Genomic DNA, 23,594 nt, shown 5'->3' on the forward strand with positions numbered 1-23,594 from the left:
ACTGTAAAAATGAAAATTGACAGAATGCGGCGAAAAGAAAACCCCTGGGGTGGGCTCTACCCCAACAATCCATCAAAGGGTTAAATGTAAGAATCGTTTTATCAAAAAACTAATGCTTAAGCTAGAAATATTATTGTGTTGCATGCTTTAATATTGCACTTAATTGAATAATTTTTTTAATTTAATTATTATTCGATAGTTCATTTGCTTACATAATGTGTTTTTAGCAGTACTGCATGAAGATTGGCCCAAAATGAAAATGTTGCTTTTAACACGCAGGCTTGCAGTAATATTATATAAAACTAAATTTTTTAAAATGCACACAGTCTCAAAATTAGATTCATTTTTTCATATATGTTTTTTTATTTTATGAACAATAATTAAAGCATCTTATTGCAGTTTCCGAAAATAAAATTTTATTTTTTATATATAACGTGATGTACAACATAATAATTGATTGTATATAGATAAATATATGCGTTTATGTAAAAGTATCCTTTTTTATGAGATGCTTTTAGTTTTGATAATAATGACAGAACATAGCATAATAATAGTAATAATAATAATAATAATAATAAATTCAAATTTTAGTTTCAAATGTTGATGGATGTAGTTTTTATTGAGAATTAAATTGATTTCGCGGTACATTTATAAAAATCACGTCATTTCACATGAAGAAAATATGAAATAGTCTGCAAATGAAAAATAATATTATTTATAAAATTAGCTGGCTTTAATTTGAATTCTTATTTAGTCTAAATATTTGTTTGGTAAATTTTACTTCAATCAGAAAAAGGAATTGAAGCAATGCAGAAGAATCATTATGAGGAACAGTAATTACTTGTCTGCAATTGTAAAGATGGATAATTAAATATGGCGTTGTTTTACATTTTGTCCTTCGTAAAACACCTGTTAATATAAGAGATGTTACTTGAATGACGTCGTATACTAAGAAATAACACATTAATTAATGCAACTATTACGTAATTAATCTACGTTAACTATATATAAGCTTTAAAGACAATTAAGTAATTTCAGAATTGAAAATGGCTTCGTCAAAGTGCATTTTTATCTTTTTGCATGTTTTTTTCTTCCTTTCACTTCAAGAAACAAATGGCTTGAAATCTGCATTGAAGAAATCTGGCTCTAATCAAGGACGCCATGTAGTATTTAATCCTGACACCAAAGTAGCTGTTATACCAGATAAGATCGACGCGGAGTTTGTTGCACCTGTAGAGAGCATCCTCGAAGTACACAAAGAACAATTGAAGCCAGGTGAAGATGATTCCATTTATCTAAAACGAAAACCATCATTTGATCATATGGGAATGCAACCGAATTATGATGCTCAGGGATATTATGTGCCAATACCGCAACCATACCGAATGCCGAAAGAAATGCAACAACCATATCCAGATGTACATCGAAGTGATATGATTCCTCAATACACGAGAAGTGGAGAAGATCCCACAAGTGGAGAAAATTACAGAAGTAGTGGTTCTTATCAAGACCATCATCAGGCATATCGGAAGAAATATATAAATATGAAGGATTATTATAAAAGTGTAGAAGATTTAGCAGCTAAAGCAATTGAACGTAGCGAAAAACGAATGGCATATTATGCTTCATAATATAAATAAAGTTTGAACTGATTATGCTCTTGACTCTCCATGTCCAACAAAAAATAAAAACTTTTTCTTTGTTGGAGCATTTTAAAATAAATGCTTGTAAATCATATATTATTATTATTAATATTCTAAAATTGAATTCATAGAAATACAAACTAAAAATCATTCGCTACTATTAACATGTGCAAACTGTTGCAATTTTTTTGTCATTTTTTTAAAATGATGTTAAGAAGAATGACATTTTGCAAAGCGTTTCAACAAATAATGCTTGAAAATGAATATTATTCAGTATGTAATGTTATTTTGTAACATTTCAGTTACTTTTGTGTTAAAAAGCTTGCTTTATTTATTGATATATGAACTGACGTATTTATTGTGTAGACGTTTATTCAGTTATTTAAATAAAAATTCATCACAATAAAACATACAGTGTTTTCGTATAAATATCTTTATTTTGTAATAGGTGACATATGGCATGTAAATGTAATGTTTTTTAAAAATACTTTTTCGATCTTTTAAACTGAGGGAATGAAAACAGTAATTCAATAAAATAAAGTGTTCTATGCAATAAAAGAAGAATGTTAAATCAGTGATTTTTCTTTTGCCATCTAAGATGTATAAAGTTGTTCATATGGTTTATATATCATTGTTGCTAAGTTTAAACATATATGCAATAAAATAATTTCAATACCAGTAACAAAAAGAAATAGAAATACATTATGATGGTCAGTAAACTTCTTACAATAAAAACTCATATTATTGCAACCAGTGAAGTTTTTAGTCAAAATTTATTGTTTTATTTCTTGAAATTAACTAAAAAGACCTTTGTTTTCTTTTTCTAAATGATAATATTATAATAAAAAGAAATGCATATTTAAAAATCATTAAAACTATAAGTTTATAACTGCACAAAAGACAGGGCACTGAACGGGAAACGAATTTGAATCAAAAATAATTGCGCAAAACGAAATTCCTATAAAATTTGAATGAAATTATGACATTAAGAATAACTTTTCAAAGATACAAAATAAATTTTTTACACATTTTGATTAAAAAAATTAATTTCAGGAAAACATGCGAATTGAAACTAACAGAATGACAAAATTATCCACAACTGTTGTTTATGAAGGTAAGCTTGATTGCAGAATTCAGTTAACGTATACGAATGGAGCCTCTTCTGCTATATATTATCAAAACACACAAACATACACACACAGTACGAGCAAAATTAAGCAAAACAAAACACGACAGACCGTTAACACGTTCATTTCTCAATCTGTTACGAATTTACATACAGTAGCGATGTAAATGTAATGAAGTACGGCATATTTCTCTCTTTCATTATAGAAAGAAATTCTGCTATTCAAACAATGCACTCCAGCAGCATCATACATACATGTATATTTATTTATATACAGAAATGTTAAACATTTAGAAAACTATTTAGAGATAATTAATTTTCAACTTTTATTAACTTCTGAAAATAATTATAAGTAATTTTCCCTTTTAACCAATTACGAGTTATTATTCTCACTGTCAATATATTTAAAGTATGCAAAACTGCAACTTATTTGTGTTTTTTTAAATAACGGTTCAACTAATAATTATAAATTTTATCATATTGTTTGACTGAAATTACTTCTTTTCACTTTATCCGTGAATAAGTTTTGTTATCAATTAACAAAACATTTCACAAATAAATTATTTGAAAATTACAAAATTGATACAAAAATAACCGTTAATCTTTAATGATCTTTGACAAACGTTTATATACAACTTCATAAATAATATTTATCTATATTCTGAATATATTTCACTTACCACTATCGGTCCGTTGCAGAAAAAAGAGCGTTCCAACATCCGGTAAACATCGGTTCCAACAAAAGTCAGAATATATACAACAAAATTTATTTGAAATTTTTATGAAAATGTCAACATACTTTATTATTCATATTAATCGTCGTGATGATAGACCAGCCTTTAATTTCTCACCCTCACATTTCTTTGTGATGAAACTATCGAGCGTTAACTGTCTCTCTCTTTACGTTTTCTCTCATGTAGAATTTCTTGATAAAAAGATATCATCTTAAGAACATCTGGTCTTGCTTTGGAACTTCGCTCACATCAGGATCCTGTCCTATGAGCTGGTTCATGATTTGTGTAACGTTGGTGATGCTGTTCTTGGGGAATTCTGCCGTTACAGTTTTCAAAGGTATATCCTCTTTTGAATCAACAACTGTTGGCGTTTATTATTAGTACATAGCTCTGTTAGTTGTTTCAAGTCATCATTGCTAAATTCCTCGTTGTGACATAAATACCCAAAATGCACACTAAAAGTGCCCACCAAAAATATACGAACGAATATATGAAATCTAACAGAATCAAACCCAGGTACCGTAAATGATTGATAGAATGCACGAAGTAACTCAAGCAACATGATATAATAAAATCATTTCATTGCTGTTAAAAATATTTAGCTTAATTTGTCGCTTTAAGAAAAAAACGAGTCACGTAACATGCCAAAAACAGCGTTAAGTGGGGTGTTCCTATAAAAAGTTACAATTTTTTACTACCAACTGCTTGTTTATTTAACAGCCATCAGATGAAATATTGGGAAAAAAATGGGGAGCAAATCTCGCAAAGGTAGGCGATCTTTGCTGTTGTGCTTGTCTGACAATTCTCCATCCTTGTGAAGGGGAGTGCTAACTAGCTCTCCTTTCATTCCGCACAGTAATAACTTCCTTAAGGAATTTATATAAATGGCGTTAAATGAACGTAAATGAAAATTTGGGTTTTAATATAATTAAATTTAAAACTTTTACGACAAAATATTAGTTAAAAATAAATTTACAATAAATATTAAAAGTGAAAATAATTCAATAAATGCCTGACTGCATGTTTCTTATAAGTTTAGTTTAGAAAATTGTCCAAAAAACTATTGCTGAAGTGCACTACTTTTGCATTTTAAAAAGTACTAGTTTGTAAAGTTTTCTGCTTCGGTTTTAGTAGCTTTAATACATAATTTACTGGGAAATTTATGATTTATATTTCAGGACAGCTTTTGCTCGTATTGTTTTCTGAGTAACCAAAATTTATTGATCTTATTCTTTGATTGGCTCAAAATGATCTTCGTTTGATTTGTTTGAATGAAGATTCTATTTATTGGTGCATACAGGTCAGCATTTTATTAGCTAAAAATAACTATTTGTGAATGGCTGCAATGTATAATGTTTCATTGGTCAAAATATTCCTTTTTTGAATTTTGTGTAAATTTAAAACAATTGTTTTGAACATTTTTCAATTTATGTAAAGTTCACGAATATTTCATTTTATAAAATTTAATCATGTATGAAAATTGCTTTGAATTCATATTTTTTCAATAGCTGATTTGTTTTGCAATGTAAAAATGTCCATAATCAGTATAAGAGAAGTTTTCTTACATTATATTTTGTATTTGAGTATGCAAAATTTAGGGATATCAGCCATTTTAAACATAATGCAAGGAAATTAAAGACACTTTACCGTTGTGACTTTAAATGTTGAACCTGCACTTGATCATCTGCGTTAACTTTTGTTTGTTAAAAATTTAGCTGTATCCACTGCCCAAGAAAAGCTACACTTATGCCATCGAAATGAATCTCATTTCCAGGAAAACATTTGTAAAATTTGGTATTAAATTAAATTAAATTAATAAAATAGTTTATTAAACTAATACAGTAATAAATCATATCGAAAAAGATAAGTGATAAGAAAGGAAAGGAGAGAAAATATTCTAATAAAACACAAATTTCGCTAACGACCTGATGCTATTGAAGAAGTCGCATCACGTGCATAGAAACACTATTTAAAAAGCAAATGAAATATGACAGAACGAGGATAAAGATGTTGTAAACATTATCTCTACCAAAACATTTTACGTTGACGTTTTGCTTTTTCAGCTTTTAATGCTATTCAAGTTTTATTATCGTTGAACATTCCAAATATCCTTGAGATTTTAACAGTTGGAATTAGCAAATTATCGTGTCAGATTTTTTGTTTTAAAAAGCTAGATGTTATTTAACAATTGCTAGGCTCAATATTTTCACAAGATTTACCGGAAAGAATGGTAAGAATTATTTTTTTGCAAATCAGTGTGATGTTGATAAGCAAGAGAAAAAAAATGTTTCATGCTCAGTTGCCAGAGAACAACTGCTATCATATCAAAATTTGCTAACCAATTCAATCAGAATATTTTATTCTAAATTTCAGTAAGGTTGCTTTTCCAATTAAAACAATATAATTGATGAAAAGCAGCATTCAGCTTACAATAGCTAAAAACAAATTGCTCACATTTTCCGAAGATTCCAAATTAAAAAAACTGATTCAGAATCATTCATCAATCAATCAATTCCATCTTTAAAAATGGCATGTCTTGAAAGTAACATTGAAATGAATAAAATAAATATAAAGTGAACAACATTTTGACGTTTGTTTCGTTATTTTTCAATGCTGCAGAAAACATTTTCACCAAAACAATTCTAATGGGAACATGATATCTCAAACTACTTTTTTCTATAATTACTGATCATTTGAAATAAATTTGAAAATAAATTCAAGTTTAAATTGAGTAACATATAAACAAAAATTTTGAAATTTTTTAAAATAAAAATTGAATTTTCTCATCATAAAAGGAATTGAGGTACCTCATTAATGTGGTGCACAAATACAAATTTAATTTACGCATCAAGGACTACGGCAAAACTTTAAAACTTTTTCATTGTTCACTGTGTTTCGTAGTTTGTAAAGGTTAGCTTCAGTTTTATAAAATTGATCAGAAAAAAATCAGTCACTGAAAGCTTACATTTTAAACTCCTTCTTGCAACAAATCGTGATAATTACCAAAAATAAAAAATATGAATTATATTATTTTTTTCACTTGAAACATTCTTTCGATGATGTTCATATTTTGTTTCTATCATCTTCAATGTACATAAGGAGGTAGAAAAGAAACATTTGCTCAATCGCCCATCAGCTATTAATTGATATTATGGATATTTAATGAAATGCAGGTATGCCGTATCTTATAGTTGGCATGAGCAAACATTTTTGTCAAAAACTGGATGTTCAAATTTTATACGCTGTTAGAAAATTTCAGTTTTACATACATATATGTAATTAAATTTCATTTTTATGAAGTGAGAAATAATTTTTTATAAACATTCTTTGTTTTTTAATTTGCAACTTGAGAAAGCAGTTTTGCAGTGAATTTATTTATTTATTTATTTATTTATCATGTCGTTATAATTGCTTTTAATATAAATAATGAGTTTTCCATTTATAATAATTGCATGAAATGTTTGAAACGACTTTCTTTTAAAGTGATTAGGCATTTGAGCCTTTACCTTTCTGTATCCTTGAATTATTTATTTTACTGTAAAACTTTGGAAATTTATTATTCAAAATGCATTTCAACTGTGATATTCGCTTTCTCATACAGTGCATTTTGTTTTTGTTTTTACTCTTCATTGCTGCATCTTCTGTTGATGATGATTTGCAATCAGTAGCAACTGATGATGAAAGTTTTAAACTGCATCTTGTTCAAGCGGTAAATTTTAAATAAGCTTGTGTGTGTGTGTGTTTGTGTTTATATTTGACTTAGTGTAAACTACTTATGCAGATTTGGAGACATGGTGATAGAACGCCCGCTTTAAATTTCTCACTTAATCCAGATGATATTGCTTCATGGGCTGAAGGTCCTGATGGAGAACTGACCAAGGTTAGCGGTAATTTTCATCATTTCATTAATTTCATATCTGCTTTTTTTCAGTTGGGAATTTTGCAACAGTTTAGACTTGGAGAATATTTAAGAAATCGTTACCAAGACTTTTTGCCGAACCATTACTCTTCAAATCTAGTAATACTGAAATTACTATTACAATTTCTATTCTACTTTGTTTGAACTGATTTTATTTCTGCTCCAATTTTTTGTTTCGTGCATACTATACATGCTGTTATGCAAAAGTGGTTTCGTTATCAAATTTTTAAATAGGTAAAATATATTTACATGCATGCGTTGTGCTATTTACAATTATCACATTTTACAATAATGTGATTTAAATAAATACTAATATCTTTTGAATTTATTCAATTCAATTCAATTCAATTCAACTCTGCTTACATTTGCATGATTATTATGGCTATATTATGCAATGAAAATGCTTTCTTTATTTTATTTTAATTCATATGCTTTTTTGAATGATTTTTAAATAGAAATATTTGTTGACTGACTTTCAATTTAATGTATTGGTAATTTTAGATTTATGTTCGTTCAACAGATTACAATAGAACAATAATGAGTGCTCTTGCTAACCTGGCGGGTCTGTTTCAACCATCTGCTGAAGAGAAATGGAATGAAAATTTACCATGGCAGCCCATACCAGTTCATTCAGTTCCAAAAAATATGGATTATGTACATGTAATAAGATTGAAAAATGATGCAATATTCGAGTGGTTTATTTTCAGGTTTTAAATATGGAAGCGGATTGTCCTTTAGCAAAAAAAGCACAAGAAAATATCTGGCAGTCGGCTGAAGTTTTAGCAATAATGAAAGAAAATCAACAATTTATTGATTTTTTAAAGAACAAAACAGGTTTAGAATTTCTTACGTTACATGATATGGTGCGCGTGTTCGATCCAATTAATTGTGCAGTAAGTAGAGTTATTTAATTTTAATTTTTGTGTATTTTTTTTAATTGGTATTTTTAGAAAATTCACAGTAATCATCATGTTATACCTGATTGGGTTACCGAAGAAATTTTTGAAAAAATCCATACCTTATTCAATATTTCTACAACATTTTGGATGAGTACTCCAGAAGTAAAAAAATTTCGTGGTAGTAAGTATTTTCAGCAGTTTTTTGTTTAACATTATTTTAAGCACGTTTCTTAGCCTTCATTTTAAAATAATCTAAAGTGTGAATGAAAAAAATAAACCGTTTCTTTTTATAAATCCATTTGCAAAAATATCAATAACGTTTGTTGTGCTTATTAAATTTCTAAGCATAAAATTTATTGTAATTGAAAATTATTTAAGACAAAATTGAGATGGAAGTAAATTATTATAAATTGCTCTTTTTTGAGGTTATCTAATTTGGGAAATTGTCGATCGAATGAAAGCAAAATCATCTGGAATGGAAAAACACTTGAAATTTTATGCATATTCTGCTGTACTGAGGTGATCATTGTTTAAGAATTTGTTTAATCAAAATGCATTTTGTAGCATGATCTTACTTTGATCGCTTTTCTCAATCATCTCGAGGTTTATTCAAAATCGATGTTTCCCACATATTGTAGCATCATTTTGATTGAACTTTTGGAGAAAGATGGGCAATATTTTGTTCAAGTGAGCTTTTAAACATTGTTTTGCAAATTCGCAAACAACATAATCATTTCATAATTGTTGTAATGATATGGTTTGTAAATGCAACCCTTCTATCGATTAACTAACTAAAATTTATTTCGTTTTTTAAACTTTCCAAACTTCTTAAAATAATTTCTTCTTATTTTTAGTTATTTTACAAAAATGGCAGCACCAAGTTAGAGCCGCTGGAGTTGAATTTCTGCAAATCACCATGTTCTTTGTTCGATTTTGAGCAGAAATTTTCTGGCATTTATATTTCTGATTGGAAGGATGCTTGCAAACTGTAATTCGCCCAAATCATAACCCCAATTGTATATATTTAACGAAGTTTATGCAAATTTTGTAATGTATTTGCATAGTTTCACGTTGTTGTGCTTTATAAAGTTGAAGTTTATATAAAAGCCTGAGATTAAATATAATATGTATAATTTTTATAAGTCAATGATACGTCATGCAGAGATTATACGCTATATTGAAATTTGTTGATTAAAGTTATGAAAGTTAACTTCAAGTGAATCTATTCTTACTTGAAAATCAATTAATACAGTATACAGTATTCTGTAAAAAATTTACTTGGTTAAACGGATTTCTGTTTTTTTAACAAATTTTCCTTTTTTGCTAGCATTAATGTGAACGTTGCGATGATCTTTTTGTTATAAAGAAATATATCATGTAAGTTTTTGCAGTGTTTTTTTTTTGACTGCTTTTATTTGGTTTTATTTTCTTGTTTTTTTTTACTAATAATAGGATATCTAGATCAAATTTCTGGTGGTTGTAATTTTCACAACTAAAAAATACTTTATTTTTATTTGATCGAGAAGATTTCAATGTTTGTAGTAGTTTGTTTTTATGAAAATTTGAAAATTTCGTCACATTTGCAAAAAGCTGATTTGGTTATTGTGTTGTTTGATTTGATGGTTTGCCTATTTCTTCATAATTATGCATAACTGTATATATATTTTCTGATGAAATTTAGATTCTTTTTTCATATTTTTTAAAATCTTTTAATAACTGATTGGTCATTCAATGTTTCTCGTTCTGAATTGAAGTTGATGATAATTTACGTCGAATGAAGCGGTGATTGTGGTCGTTGTGCGGGTATTTTAGTATTGTAATTTATATATTTCAGTGAGAATTGAAAAAACGATGAGCAGTGTTGGGAAGAGTTTTCAAGTAGAGATGGAAAATTTTGAAAAAGAGATCGCCGCGCAAAATGCTCGCTCACAGGCGATTGGAAGTGGAAGTGGGAGTGGTCGTGTGCAGGCAAATTTGCAATTTTTGCCCCATTCGTTGCAGCGTCCGTTTTCAAATGCACAAACGCCGGCCCAATCCAAGTCGACCATGTTCAATCCAACGCCGGCGGTGAATCAGTATTATCATCAGTCGGCGGCGGCGGTGATTGAAGCAGCTCCTTCACGTTACACGGATGTTCTCAACCGTGCAGGCGAAGCGGATGCGGCAAAATTTACTTCACAAGTTCTACCGCAGGATGTGAATTTGGTGAAATCAAGACGTACCGAATTCAGACCAACCACTTCAACTGCTACACTTGCGACGACGTTCAATTCATCATCCAAGTCGAAAGCCAAAAAGCCTGCTCGTAATTTACGCACCGCCGGCGGCTGTGTCTGGGAAGATCTGAGCTTGAACGAATGGGATCCGGACGATTTCAGATTGTTCTGCGGTGATTTGGGCAACGAAGTGAGCGATGAATTGTTGTCGAAAGCGTTTCGAAAATATCCGAGCTTTCTGAAGGCCAAAGTTGTACGCGACAAGCGTTCGAACAAAACCAAAGGCTACGGTTTTGTCTCTTTCAAAGATCCGCAAGATTTTATCCGAGCTCTACGCGAAATGGACGGAAAGTACGTTGGAAACAGACCAATTAAGCTGCGCAAAAGTTCATGGAAAGATCGAAACTTGGACGCGGTGAGAAAGAAATGCAAAGAAAAACAGAAACTTGGACTGCGTTATTGATCCTCCAACTCGGTCTAAACAATTAGCAATTGTAAAATGAATGTAAATTTTCAGAAAAACAACAATTCATCTGCTATATCCATGCTTATACTTTTGAATAGAATTCAATGACGCAGTATTATTTATTGTTTGGACTGTTTTGGAAAACGACATTCATTGAAAATTCATCTTTTTCATTGAAAAACTTTGCTTTTTCATTATTGTTTGCAATTTATGCATCGTCAAATCTTTATGGGCAGTGCAGTGATTTCTAAGTAAAACAATTGAAACATGCTTTGAATTGGATAACGAACGTTTGCCCTGTTCGCAGTGTGATTTTTTACATTCATTCAGTGAGAGAAAATTTCGGTAAAAAAATGTAATTGAATTTATTTAACAAAGTAAAAGCATTTGCAGGTATTGGTTGTTATCAAGTCAACTTGTTTACGTCATCGATAACTTACATTTTTCATCCAACAAAGAGAAAATTTATGTTGACAAACATTTTAGCTGTCTTAATGAAAATTTATATTCACTGAAAACAGCTTTTAAAATAAATATCAATTATATTTATTTTTCTTTTTGAAATCAATTTTACATCGTGTACTATTCAAAAACAAATTCCGTCACTTGATTATACTAATTCTAATTACTTGAAAACAGCTACAGTAGTAAAAAGTTACAGTACAAAAGAGGATTGTTTACATAAATAATATAGTCATATTTACGACTTTTGTGCATGTTCTGTTTTTGTTTTTTTTGTTTTTAAACCATTTTAGCATTAATAATTTTTTAATTAATGAACTTTCAAAGTGTATTTTTTCAAATGGCAAACAATCTTGTTCAGCGAAATGGTTTTGAAATTTGGGTTGTTAACAAATGTTTACAAATTTCTTACAGTGAATGATCTGAACAAATAATTGCGGGTTGTTGGTTTTGATAAGAAATGAATGTAATGTTTAGTTGTTGCTGCTTTTTCCACATAATTGTTCAATTGAAAATGATTTTACTGATCAATTGCGTAAGATGTGTGACGTATTTCCTGTTATATTTTTAATCAGTCGTAGATTAATTTTTTTTGAAAAACAAATTTTACCGAATACTGTTGTATTTGTGTCATATTATTCTTCTTATTGGTAAATCATCCATTCTAATGTTAGGGATAAGCTTGGCTAATTCTGTGGAGTTTGGAATGAAATTTCACTGGGTACCATTTATTGGCTTGGTGATCATTTTGATGTTGAATAGCATTTGCTCAGGAACTGTCGTGCACCAAAGTCCCGGTGAACTTCGCCTACTTCAAGTGGTAAATTGGGCAATTTTATTGCATTTGAAGTTTCATCCAGTGCATCAGTTTGATGTATTTCAGATTTGGCGACACGGTGATCGAACTCCTGCTATGAATTTTCCTCTGAATCCAGACCAAGTATGGTCAGAAGGAACTGGAGAGTTGACAAAGGTTTTGTTTTTTTGTTTTCAAATTATTAATTTCAATTTTAATGATGAATTCTTTATTCTAGTTGGGAATTTTACAACAGTATCAACTTGGTCGATTTTTGCGCCATCGTTATGAAAATTTTTTGCCGAAAAATTATTCTTCACATGAAGTACGTTGTTGTTGTGTTTAAAATAGATGAATTCACTATTCGAATATTAAAATTATAACTTGGGATTTTTTTTAAAAAAAATATGAATTGAAGGTTTTCATTCGATCAACCGATGTCAATCGTACTTTGATGAGTGCTTTGGCAAATTTGGCTGCACTGTTTGAACCAAATTCAGACGATATGTGGAATAAAAATTTATCTTGGCAGCCGATTCCTGTCCACACAGTACCTCGTGATTTGGATAATGTAAGTTGGGGTTGTTGTGCATTCGATTTGTGTTTTTTTTCATTGTTAATTATTTATTAATGATTATTTAGGTATTGAATTTGGAAGCTAAATGTCCTGCAGCTGAGAAGCTGCAAATGGAAGTATGGCATTCCAGTGAGGCAATGTCGATTGTAAAAGCTAATGAAGCGCTTTTTGAACTGTTGCGTTTAAACACCGGTTTACCGATGAATACTTTGGAAGAAATATCCACCGTTTATGATCCACTGCATTGCGCAGTAGGAAGTGTTTTTTTTGGTTTTTTTTCAATTTTGATTATCTTAAAACCAATGCAGCAAGCATGTTAAGAAAATTCACGAAGACAAGCATTCAATTCCACACTGGGTAACAGATGAGGTCTACGAGAACATCACCAGATTGTTCAACATTTCAACCACATTTTGGTGCAGCTCTGAAAAAGTGAAAAAATTTCGTGGAAGTGAGTTATTGCAAAATTTGATCATTTTGGATTTGTTTATTTATTTATTTATTGGTTAAGACCTCTACCTTACTGTATGTATATTTATAGATCATTAGGTATTTATTGAGTTGTAAATTTTGCATATTGATTGTTGATGAGTGAGCATTTCAAATTATGTATATGGTAGTTTGATCGATATTGTATTTTTTTATTTTTTTTAGGTTATCTTGTTGTTGATATTATCGAAAGAATGAAAAGGAAAGCTGGATATGCTGATGAAAATTTGAAATTTTATGCATATTCTGCGGTATTGAGTAGAACAAATTTCGAAGAAATTTTCTTGTTGCTGTTGAGCGTGAATTGAATGAAAAGTTGTTTGTTTCAGCATGACGAAACATTGATCGGTTTTCTTGAACACATGCGTGTCTACGATGCGACAATGGTTCCAACTTATGCGAGCATCATTTTAATCGAACTTTTGGAATTGCGTGGAAAACATTATGTCCAAGTATGTATATATATATATATATATATTATATTATTAGTTGTTTTTTTTTCTTTTTTGATTTTTGTAATTATGTAAAAATATATCATTGAGGAGTGATGTGCCGGTTAGTTTTTCTTTTGTATTGACTGTACATAAAAAATATTCCTAAGAAAATTGGTAATTGGTTATTTTTAATATGTAGATGTATTTTAAAAATGGTAACAATTCTGCGGTGCCATTGCAATTGGAATTTTGTCCACATCCATGCAGTTTGGAGAAGTTTGAAAAGAATTTCAAAGACATCACTCCTTTGGATTGGTTTTCAGCATGCGGTTTGCAAAGCATGGAAACGATAGCGTGGAAAAGTAGTTTGCAGATTTTGTTGTTCATTGAAGTTGAATTCAATTATTATTATTTTTTTTAGAATATGCTTCACTCTTTTTTATTTTGTTCATTCTGTTTGTAAGCATGTTCTTGGCGCAGATGGCTTTCATCATTAGTCAACGACGTTCAGGTAAATACAATAAATAATATGTTTGTTTTGTTTCTTGATGAATTAATTTTTTCCCCTTCTTATCAACAGTTTGTCAGTTTGTTTGTTTTTGTTTCTTTCAATAGCGGCAGCAGTAGTAGTAAATTTGTTATTATAGCCAAGTATGTGCAGTTGCCGTGCGACGCAGTAGATTCTTGAAAAACAAAAGCCGGTGAATAATTAACACATTTTCTTTTTTGCTCGTTATGCTGGGAACAAGTTTAATGTTAATTTTCAATGCTGTGTCGTTGTTGATCAAATAATTCAGGTATGTGCAAACGAACGATTGATTCAGCAGCGTTTATTCAAGTTGTGATATAAATTTTCTAATTGTCTACATATTGTCTGTACAATTGCACTGTTGTTTAATCATCATGTCATGTTTAATCATTTTTTTAAATAGCATATTCAGTTCTTTGTTGTTTCTTTATTTGTTGATGTAGTTGGAGATAATTTTTAGCAAGATAAGATTAGTTCAGCTTGTTTTGTATTTTTTGTTAGCTTTTTGAAATAAACCATATCTGTATTATTTATTTGTTTTAAGAAGAAAGACATTTCGTATTTCAAATTATTATAATTCACTTTTTGTTTTAGAGATTCTATTTGATAGTAAATACGGTCAGTCTTAAAATTTGCGGTTGTGCGTTCCAGAGGAAATCGCGAATTTCCAATTTTTGCGAATACATGCCACTTCTGTTCATTCGGTTCGCTGTTGCATACGCAGATCGCCTGTAAATAGCATGGGATGTTACGGAACGTTTATTGATTTGCAAGCTAAGTATTTATCATGTATTTATTTTTTAGCATACAACAATTTACAATTAATATACATATAATAGTCCACAATTCAATTCTTAACAATATAACAGTCTAAATGGGGGGGGGGGGGTGCGTTCCTGCATGCATGCTTGCCAGAAGTGGATGGACTGTCCGGCACATGTTTTCTGAAAAACATCGTTATCAGAAGTTGTTTCATCCTTTTTTTCACTTCATCAGGAATTCGATGTTATGGTTCATCCTATTAATCACGCGAACCATATTTGAATCCGCTTCAAAAACTTCATCTGCTACCTGCTTCAGTGCATGCAGAATTTTCACAAGTTTTTCGAAAAACTTGTGAAATTTCGAGTTTTAACTGAAATTTGATTCTGCTTTTTATATCATTGCTTGATAAGTATTATTTTATGATTTTATGCTTACATTCTTGATTGACAAGTGTAGTTTGATTTCATTGACGTTCAGCAGCAGCTAGCTGTACGATATATATGAATAATGGACGAAGAACGAAAAGTCAGTTGGTCTGTTAGACAGTTGTCTGTCATTCAGCAAACCAACCGCTTACTTACAGTAGCCCTTTTTGAATTCATTTTTGTTTATTTTTCTTATGAGTAGTGATTAATTAGCCTCTGAGTTGGGTAAGTCTTTATTATTACTGTTATAGAGTGGAACCTGATCAGTGAAAACCTTACACTCATCCTCCAGATCTACACTGTATAGAATACAGTAGAATCTAAAAATAAGATTTAGAAATTTCCGGGTTTTGTTTTTATTTAAGATAAACAATTAAATTCATCTTCCACATTTATATTAACTGTTTTTCGGGAAGAGGCCAAATTTCGGAAAGGTAAATGGTCATCGAAATGCTGGAAAATAAACTACATTTACTCTGACTGTTTTAAAATCAGTTACCACATCAAAAATCCGCGAGTTTTAAGCCCTCGAATTTCAAGGGCCGACTGTACATTTTATTTTATTTGTTTTTTTTCTGTGAACAAAGCGAACACTTTCAGAAAAATGAAAATCATTTTTCAAACGTAATAAAAGCAAATAAACGTTTTTTTTTCGTTTGTATGTATGTTTGACTTATTTTGTAATTTGCATTCAATGTTTAATTTTTATTGGTGAATAGAAATAAATCGTGATAATTGTTTGAAGATGTTTTTCGATCGCATTGGACAATGACTGGATTTGTGAGAAATAGAATTTGATCAGCTTTCTCTTTTCCAGTCCAACTTGGGCTTGTCGAATGGTCAGTATAGCGAAGCTTCGGTCCACGAACAATGCGCACAGTTTGTAAAACTGCTACTTTTGGTCGTTGGTCAAATTTGATTGTTCAATTTCTTTATGACCATTCTTCTAATGCTGCTTTTTGTTTTGATATGATTCTGCGAGTCAGCGAATGATAATAATAAAATGTTGTTTGCGCTTTTGGTTTATGCTGTTCGTATGTTAATCACATTATACATATCTATCTATCTTTCTATTTTCTTTTATAAATTATCTTTTCAACGTTCAATTACATAATTTTTTCTATTCGTTTTCAATAGATTTCTTTGTCAGGATGTCTGCACGGATGGATAGAGTTGCTATATTGGTAAGTGATGGTATATTTACAATTAAAAGGATTTTTCTTTTGATCCCAACGGTACTTGATACAGTAGTGTAAATAGAATTGAAGTTGTTTTATTTCTTTTTCTTTCTAAATATTGATTTTCAATATTTTTTATAGATGATCAATTTGATGAATTGGTAAGAGGAATTGTTTGCTTGTCGGTTTGGGATGTCGAGCGCAGTTCCGCTGACTGTGTTCAGTGTGGTGTGGTTGATGTTGTTGCTGTTGGACCGTCTGTTCCGTCGGGTTCGTTTGAAAAGCTACTGCAGGCTTGCAAGCCGCTTGCAGTTGAGGGTCGGCTTGTTCAATTTGAAATTTTTCGTCAGCAAATCCGAATTGGCCGGCGTCAAGCGACTCTTATCCAACAGTTCGTGGTGGAAATTCACGCTCGACGTTTGGTTTTCAACTGGCGTCGTGGTGGCGTTGTTTTCGGCTTTGCTGATGGTTCGACTGTTGCTTGCACAGTTGGCCGGCTTGTTCGCGTTGTCGTCGTCGACGCCCTCTTCGACGTTGTCGTCGGCTGAGCAGAGTTTCTTCCAGTCGAACAGTGTCGACGCGAGGACGATGATGGTGCCGGTGATTCCAGGCTTGAATTTGCCTTGGACCAGGCTGCCGATGCTGGTTGTCGTCTTGCTCATCTGTGCCGTGGCCCATGAACTGGGCCACGCCCTGGCGGCCACCGGCGAAGGGGTGCCGGTGTTGGGCTTCGGCTTCTTCTTGTTCGGCTTTTATCCGGGCGCGTTCACTGAACTGACTGGTCGTCATTTGGACGGGCTCACCACTTGGCGCAAGTTGAAAGTTTTCAGCGCCGGCGTCTGGCACAACGTCGTCCTGGCGGCGCTCGGTTCCGTCTGCTCAGGCGCCGTGCTTCACCTGGCTCGCCGTCTGCACGGCCCGGAAATGGACGCCGGCGTCTGGGTGCACTCGTCCCCTTCTGCTTCTTCTTCTCCACTGTTGTTCGCCGCCGGTACGTTGATCCGGTCGGTGAACGGTTGCGAAGTGCTCAACCGAGCCGACTGGAGCCGTTGCCTGCTCCAAACCGTCTCTGAGCCGGACCAAGCCGACAACTACTACTACTGCCTTCCGCCCACGGAACCCCTGCGTCGACTGCTCCACTCCACCGACTACGATCGACGTCTGCCCCCCGACGACGGTCCCTGCTGCCAGCCGGCCCTGGCTCGCAGTCACTGGTGCTTCTACTGGCACCGTCACCGGGCCAGGACGACGTTCCACTGCTTGCCGATTAGAATTTTCGACGAACAAGGAGAATTCGACGGCACGCCCGTCGCCAACTCGGTCTGCTTGCTCGCGGTGCCGGCTGACCACGACCGCAAGCTTTTCCGCTTGGAAGCTCGCTCGAACGACAGCCGACCCAAGACGACGCTGTGGATCGGCAGCGCGGCCCAGTTGCACGCCGCCGTGCGCGTCGACGACCACGTCGACCAGCGTGGAGATGTGCCTCGGCTCGGCCCGTTGAGCGTCGACGATTTGCGCCAGTTCTTCGGCTGCGTGCGGTCGTTCTCGCTGACGCTGGCCCTGCTCAACGCCGTCCCCTGCTACGGTTTGGACGGTCAGTACATTTTGCGCGCTTTGACCGCTTGCCGTGCCGGTTGCTCGCCGCTCCGGCGCCTTCTCACCGAACTGGCCATTTGCCTCTTCACCGGACTCTTGCTCTTCTCCCTTCTCCTCTCCGCGTTCGCGTACTTTGTTTGAACCGTCACTTTGCACTACTCAATTGAAGAAAAAATAAAACATTACCTGCACAAAAAATCACTTTTCTCTTCTTTTTTATTCATATTTTTCAGATGCAATCGTCCACAACAGCAACGTCCGACTCGTCGATGGTGGATTCGAATCCAACGCCGGTGTTCTGCGTGAAAACCCGCCGACTGGACGACGACGGCCGACCCGGCGAGAAGTTGTTCGTCAATTTTTGCACGTCCACTTTGCTGCCCTGTGCGGAGATGATCACCGAAGCCGAGCTGGTCTCGATTCTCGAATCGGACAATCCGGGCAGTTACCGTGTGGCGATTAGCATCGGTCGCCGTGAGCCGGTGCTCGACTGCGGCGGTCGACCCGGCTCCGCCTTCACGGTCCTGTTCAACGACCACTTCCACCGCCGGCGAACCAGCACCAGCGACCTGTTCCGCACGTTTCTGATCTGCGTCGCGCTCGACGAGATTCAATCCAAGCATGGGGTGACGCTCGACCGCGAAAATTGGCTTCAACTCAAGCACCGCAAGCACGTCGGCCCGATCGTCGCACCCGACCACGGCGCTGTGCCGACGCCCTCTCCCAGCGCCAAGCCAGCGCCCGTCTACACCCCTGACCACGGAGAGTACTGCGGTCGACTGGGACGACCGTTGTCAGTCAGCTTGCCCAGGCCGTGGTTCCAAATTTGCAAAGATTCCACCGACCGACCGACTAAACTGTTGGCCAAGTTCCGTCTCACCGGCGTCAGGCGTGGCCGTCAGGTGCAGCTAGCGCTCAGCGACCGTCGCATTGTGCTGCTCGTACTCGGCAAGTACGCCTTCGATGAGATCCTGCCCTGCGCGTTTGATCCCGACCAAGCCGACGCCCAATTTGACACCGACAACCAAACTCTGACCCTGCAATTGCCTTTGAAAGCGGATCAGACCTAATTTCAATTCGTCCAATTGTTGTTTTCTTCTTGCTTCTTTTGTTTCGTTTGCTTTTATGGCCGACGGGGGTATCCTTCTTGGTGTTGATTCAGCTTTCCCATATTCTGACGTTTTCAAAATCTCAATGTTTCAATATAAATGAAAATCGTTTATAGCTGTTATTTCCCAGACACATTCAGCTTATCGATCATGTCTTCAGTTTTGGGTAGTACATTTTTGCCAACTATGACGTGCTGATTAACAGTCACTTACTTCAAAGTCCTTTGAAAGTCAAATGTCACTTGCCAGCACTTTTCACAAGGCATACGATATAGATGATGGGAGTCACGTTACCTATTCAGCTGTCCTCTTGTTCTAAAATGTCTTCATCCACCAAACACTATGCAAACGGTGTTGGTCTTCTTTTAACCTTCGGATAAGTAAAACTGCTGGCACAATTTTGATTCGGATGAGAAAAGAACCATTTTGGGATTTTCATTTGACTCAATTGTCAAGCTAAATGGTTCCTTCTTGTTTGATATGCTATTTGTGAATTAAATTTAGCAATTAAGAAATTAATTCGATCATTGGAAATTGCGTGGTTGATAATTTATGCATGGAGTTGTGTGATTATTCTGAATTCATCCGCGTCCCATTTTCCCCAAACTTCCCACCCCACCACCCTTTTTGTGATTGACTGTTCGTACGATGTGATAGGTTGGTCGGTAATTCGTTAATGACTTTTGCTATTTTATTACCTAATCATTATGATAAGTGACTGGGTGAATAACTTTTGCCATTTTATTAGCTATGAAGCTTTGGTCTATGATAGGGTGATTGTTGTTTATCTACGTTTTTCCAAACATGGGTGCATTTCCATTAAATTACCTTATATGGACCTGTATGATCACTTACCATTTTTAAGAAAAATGCTTCTAGTTATAATGTGGAACATATCAATTTGTCTCATGACAAACTATTTTTGCAATCTCATCATCGATGAAACAATTGAAAGCAGCAGCAGGACGTGATATGTCATGGGTTTTCATTGTTAGGCCTAGTTTTTTTTCAAACAGTGTTCACGCTGGCTCTTCTGCCTGCACTAGTTGGTTGCTTGCATATTCAGTGCCGTCTGATGTCAGTGATTCAGTAGGTCTGATTCAGCCACTCGTTTCACTACTAATTTTTAGTCGATACTTTTGAGCATTTATTATGCGACAGTTTGGACATGACCGGATTACCTTCTTTCTCGTGTTTCTGGCCTTGATGATCCACAGCATGCTTCAGATCGCTAATAGGGTTTGATTGACACCGGTATGCAGCTGTCTTATGCGTTGGTTTTTTATTCACAGTTTCACCACTTGCTGATGGGGTGATAGGATAATCAGGTGCTTGGACTCTGGTGCCAGTGTTGACTGCCGAAGCCGTCCGCTCACTCTCAGTGGGCTCTCTTCGTCCAGGAAATAGTCTGAACTCCTTAGCCGTTCAGCTGGGTTGACTGAGGCAACAAACTCTCTCATCTGCATTTGTCTGAACAATCGGACTTCTGCGGCCTATAGCTCAGCTAGTGATAAATTCACATCGACCTCTACGGATCAGTTCTGCCATCTCTGACTTTTCATCGTAACTCATCAAGAGATTATCTACATGTATGTTGGACAGGGCTCTCTGAATCACCTCATCGCATTCCTCTGGGTTTTGTTTCACGTGTGCATTGATAACATTTATTGTGAGCTATGGAGAACACGTCAACACAAAACACACGGGTCAGGAGATACACTCGCGCTGGTGTGTGCTGTGAGCAGTTGCTCCACAGAAAGCGACATGCATCACGGTCTTCAACTTGGAGTCTGACCTGCAGGTACATTTTTTCTATGAGTTTGCTATTGTCTGGAACAGCGCAACACCCACCACATCAGCTTGCAAATTTAGACCCATCTCAAGGCATTTATTGAGTAAAACACCACACTGTTTTGCTGATCCGTCAAACACCAGCACGCGTTTTACTTCATTATCAACCGTCTTGTACACCGCGGGGTGTGGTAGATACCAAATTTTGCCAGTCCGTTCCTTCTGGCCGCTTACCTCTCCTGCTCATCCGGTTCAGAGATATTCTTCGATCACAGCGGCGTACTCAAGTCTTTTCTGATGCTCCTTTCACGAATTGTAATCTGTGCTCAGCTGGCGAGCAATTGTCAGGTAACTGAATCTCACGGGGCTTTCACAACAGTCCCACTGAGTACCGTAAATTGTTGTATGCTAACATGCGGTGAAACACCTACTAAGTCTTGCGTCAAATTCTCTTCTTGCTGTTTAACTCAAATGGAGTCAAGCTCCCAGAAGTTCTTTTACTTTCGTTCTGTTTCGTCTTCAATATGGGCACAATTGACTTGGTACTTTGCAACTGGCAATTGAGTCACCGCGCTGAAAACAACTCATCCTAGTGTTGTCTCGATTGCTACCGGATTGTTGTGGTCACCCCGTAAAATCTTCTCACCTAGAAAACAACCGTAAAAGTCGTAACCTATCGAAGCATGGATTAGGCGTTCCAAATCCAGTTCTTCCGATAGTTGTTGTTGTTGTCATTGTTTGCTTCATTCATCCATCAGACTTGACAGTTGGCTAGGAACACGTGTCGGTGATATGTGAGTTGGTGCCGTGATGCTGAATCAGTCACACACATGGCATTTGACAGGAGAATAATAGAAATGGACTTACGACCAGCAGAGACCGTGGTGTTGAATTTCCTGAGCCCTATAAATGCGAGCAAAACAGAGAGGAAGATAAAATTGTTGATCAGCCTGCTGCAGAGTTACGACGAATCTCCCACGGTTTGTAACTGAACTTGTTGCTTGTTCAAATTTGTTATCCGGATATAAAGTAAACTTCTGGGTGTGATGTCAGAAAAGTGGATAATCTGTCTGATAGATTTGGAATGTGGCGCCAAGAGTTTTAATTTATCCACAAATTGCGCCAATGCTCACTCTAAAGACTGCGATGTCGAATGTCCACTGAAATAAAAAACATTTTAATCGTGTCTTTCAGCTTGGCCCCGTAGAATTTTTTTATTCTTGCATCATCAAATGGGTTTTAGAGAATTTTATGAAAAGCGTCTATTTCTATTTCTATTTGTAACAATTGAAAAAAAAACCGTTCGAAGAAATGTCAACTAGCAGTGATTGCCGCGACTACAGATCTCAAGGCCTGGACCACATAGCCATTTGCCACATGGTTTGCGAAGCTCACGTGAACATTTCCTGCAGTCAAGTACGCAAGGCTGATGCGCAGTTTGCAAAAAAAAACTGCAAAAATCTGTGTTTCCAGTTTAGTGTGGCAAGCAGCTTCATCAGATGTTTCCCAATGTATCATCAGTAGCTCCATATCATAAGAGTACCGTGTAACTGTTGTTTCCAATATGTTTACTATTCAAGAGTGATGAATTGTAGAAATAAATACCGTCATGACACCGCAGCTCTCAATGTTCCCAAATGGCACCTGTGGCCCGATGGCCGTTGTTTCAATATTATGCAATTGCTTATTGCCGATTATCAATATCGGGCAAACGCTTCTGCCTGTTATCAATAATAGGCAATTTTCAACATTAACCCTTGATTGATGGCGTGCATGAACCGACCGTTAGTGGTGGCATGTGGGCCGTCGGACTCCAATTCGTTATTTCACATTTATTGATGTTGGAACCGAATTTGTTCCGCTTTTTGCAGTCATATTATATACGTTGTTATTTTTGTTTACATTGCGCATTTGCTCTGGCAGACAAAACTTCTCATATAATTTAGGTTACAACCTTTATCTGTTTTATATCTTTAGTCAATTCATTGATTCGGTGTTTAACTGTTGAATCAAAAAAAGAAATATTTTGAAACGGTTTTGCCATGCCATCCCCAAGCAGAATCTTTACTGCATTTGCAGTGTAGGGCTTAACAATAATTTCTTTAAGAGTATGTGGTTTCTTATTCTTGGCAATCAACATAGCTATTTCGTACGATGCTTTGACAGCCTTTGCAGTCTCCTGATGATACTTGCCTTTTTTGTCAAGTCTGATTTGAGAAAGGGCATCCCTTTTTGCGCAAAAAGAATCCACAGGTTGTTTTGAAAATTCAGGATGGCGGTGATGCAAATACCGCTGCAGTCGCGTCAGCTGTAAAGCATTATTACTGAGTGTATTAAGGCATACAACGCACCGAGACAGTTTAACACCATTTTTTTAATAGCTGCGAAGCAATATTTGATGCACTCTGCATCATACTTTCGTTTTTTCGACGCCATTGTA

General features: G+C 35.1%; 9 protein-coding genes across 9 annotated transcripts; 6 read left to right on the forward strand and 3 right to left on the reverse strand.

Moving 5' to 3' along the window:
* The first annotated feature begins 1,046 nt into the window (after nt 1-1,046).
* Nucleotides 1,047-1,631, forward strand: Tsp_11283 (conserved hypothetical protein). The gene has a single exon (XM_003369946.1). The coding sequence runs from the start codon at nt 1,047-1,049 to the stop codon at nt 1,629-1,631; it is 585 nt and encodes a 194-aa protein (XP_003369994.1).
* A 1,071-nt stretch (nt 1,632-2,702) lies between these two features.
* Nucleotides 2,703-4,709, forward strand: Tsp_11284 (Asp/Glu racemase). The gene is made up of 3 exons (XM_003369947.1): nt 2,703-2,757; nt 3,720-3,840; nt 4,682-4,709. Exons 1-3 carry the CDS (start codon nt 2,703-2,705, stop codon nt 4,707-4,709), a joined length of 204 nt encoding a protein of 67 aa, XP_003369995.1.
* A 2,359-nt stretch (nt 4,710-7,068) lies between these two features.
* Nucleotides 7,069-9,313, forward strand: Tsp_11285 (histidine acid phosphatase superfamily). Its single transcript, XM_003369948.1, has 11 exons — nt 7,069-7,212; nt 7,285-7,383; nt 7,435-7,521; nt 7,924-8,082; nt 8,130-8,198; nt 8,247-8,315; nt 8,373-8,483; nt 8,700-8,716; nt 8,747-8,840; nt 8,886-9,008; nt 9,176-9,313. Exons 1-11 carry the CDS (start codon nt 7,069-7,071, stop codon nt 9,311-9,313), a joined length of 1,110 nt encoding a protein of 369 aa, XP_003369996.1.
* Nucleotides 9,314-10,172: 859 nt separating this feature from the next.
* Tsp_11286 (RNA-binding protein 42) lies at nt 10,173-11,000 on the forward strand. Its single transcript, XM_003369949.1, has one exon. It carries the CDS (start codon nt 10,173-10,175, stop codon nt 10,998-11,000), a length of 828 nt encoding a protein of 275 aa, XP_003369997.1.
* A 1,097-nt stretch (nt 11,001-12,097) lies between these two features.
* On the forward strand, nt 12,098-14,289 carry Tsp_11287 (lysosomal acid phosphatase). The gene is made up of 10 exons (XM_003369950.1): nt 12,098-12,285; nt 12,349-12,438; nt 12,500-12,586; nt 12,680-12,832; nt 12,904-13,089; nt 13,160-13,289; nt 13,493-13,578; nt 13,657-13,779; nt 13,961-14,123; nt 14,183-14,289. The coding sequence occupies exons 1-10, from the start codon at nt 12,133-12,135 to the stop codon at nt 14,287-14,289; spliced, it is 1,278 nt and encodes a 425-aa protein (XP_003369998.1). The 5' UTR covers nt 12,098-12,132.
* A 2,561-nt stretch (nt 14,290-16,850) lies between these two features.
* On the forward strand, nt 16,851-19,324 carry Tsp_11288 (putative membrane-bound transcription factor site-2 protease). Its single transcript, XM_003369951.1, has 2 exons — nt 16,851-18,389; nt 18,488-19,324. Exons 1-2 carry the CDS (start codon nt 16,851-16,853, stop codon nt 19,322-19,324), a joined length of 2,376 nt encoding a protein of 791 aa, XP_003369999.1.
* Nucleotides 19,325-20,482: 1,158 nt separating this feature from the next.
* Tsp_11289 (conserved hypothetical protein) lies at nt 20,483-20,829 on the reverse strand. The gene is made up of 2 exons (XM_003369952.1): nt 20,816-20,829; nt 20,483-20,771 (listed from the first exon to the last, which is right to left on the reverse strand). Exons 1-2 carry the CDS (start codon nt 20,827-20,829, stop codon nt 20,483-20,485), a joined length of 303 nt encoding a protein of 100 aa, XP_003370000.1.
* Nucleotides 20,830-20,981: 152 nt separating this feature from the next.
* Nucleotides 20,982-21,401, reverse strand: Tsp_11290 (conserved hypothetical protein). The gene is given in 3 exon segments (XM_003369953.1): nt 20,982-21,158; nt 21,215-21,309; nt 21,323-21,401. 3 exon segments carry the CDS (start codon nt 21,399-21,401, stop codon nt 20,982-20,984), a joined length of 351 nt encoding a protein of 116 aa, XP_003370001.1.
* Nucleotides 21,402-22,472: 1,071 nt separating this feature from the next.
* On the reverse strand, nt 22,473-23,524 carry Tsp_11291 (hypothetical protein). Its single transcript, XM_003369954.1, is given in 5 exon segments — nt 22,473-22,580; nt 22,760-22,875; nt 22,910-22,965; nt 23,188-23,462; nt 23,480-23,524. 5 exon segments carry the CDS (start codon nt 23,522-23,524, stop codon nt 22,473-22,475), a joined length of 600 nt encoding a protein of 199 aa, XP_003370002.1.
* Between the last annotated feature and the right edge of the window lie 70 nt (nt 23,525-23,594).

Source organism: Trichinella spiralis (genome assembly GCF_000181795.1).
Source record: "Trichinella spiralis strain ISS 195 chromosome Unknown Scfld1356, whole genome shotgun sequence".
NCBI classification, from domain to species: Eukaryota; Metazoa; Nematoda; class Enoplea; order Trichinellida; family Trichinellidae; genus Trichinella; species Trichinella spiralis.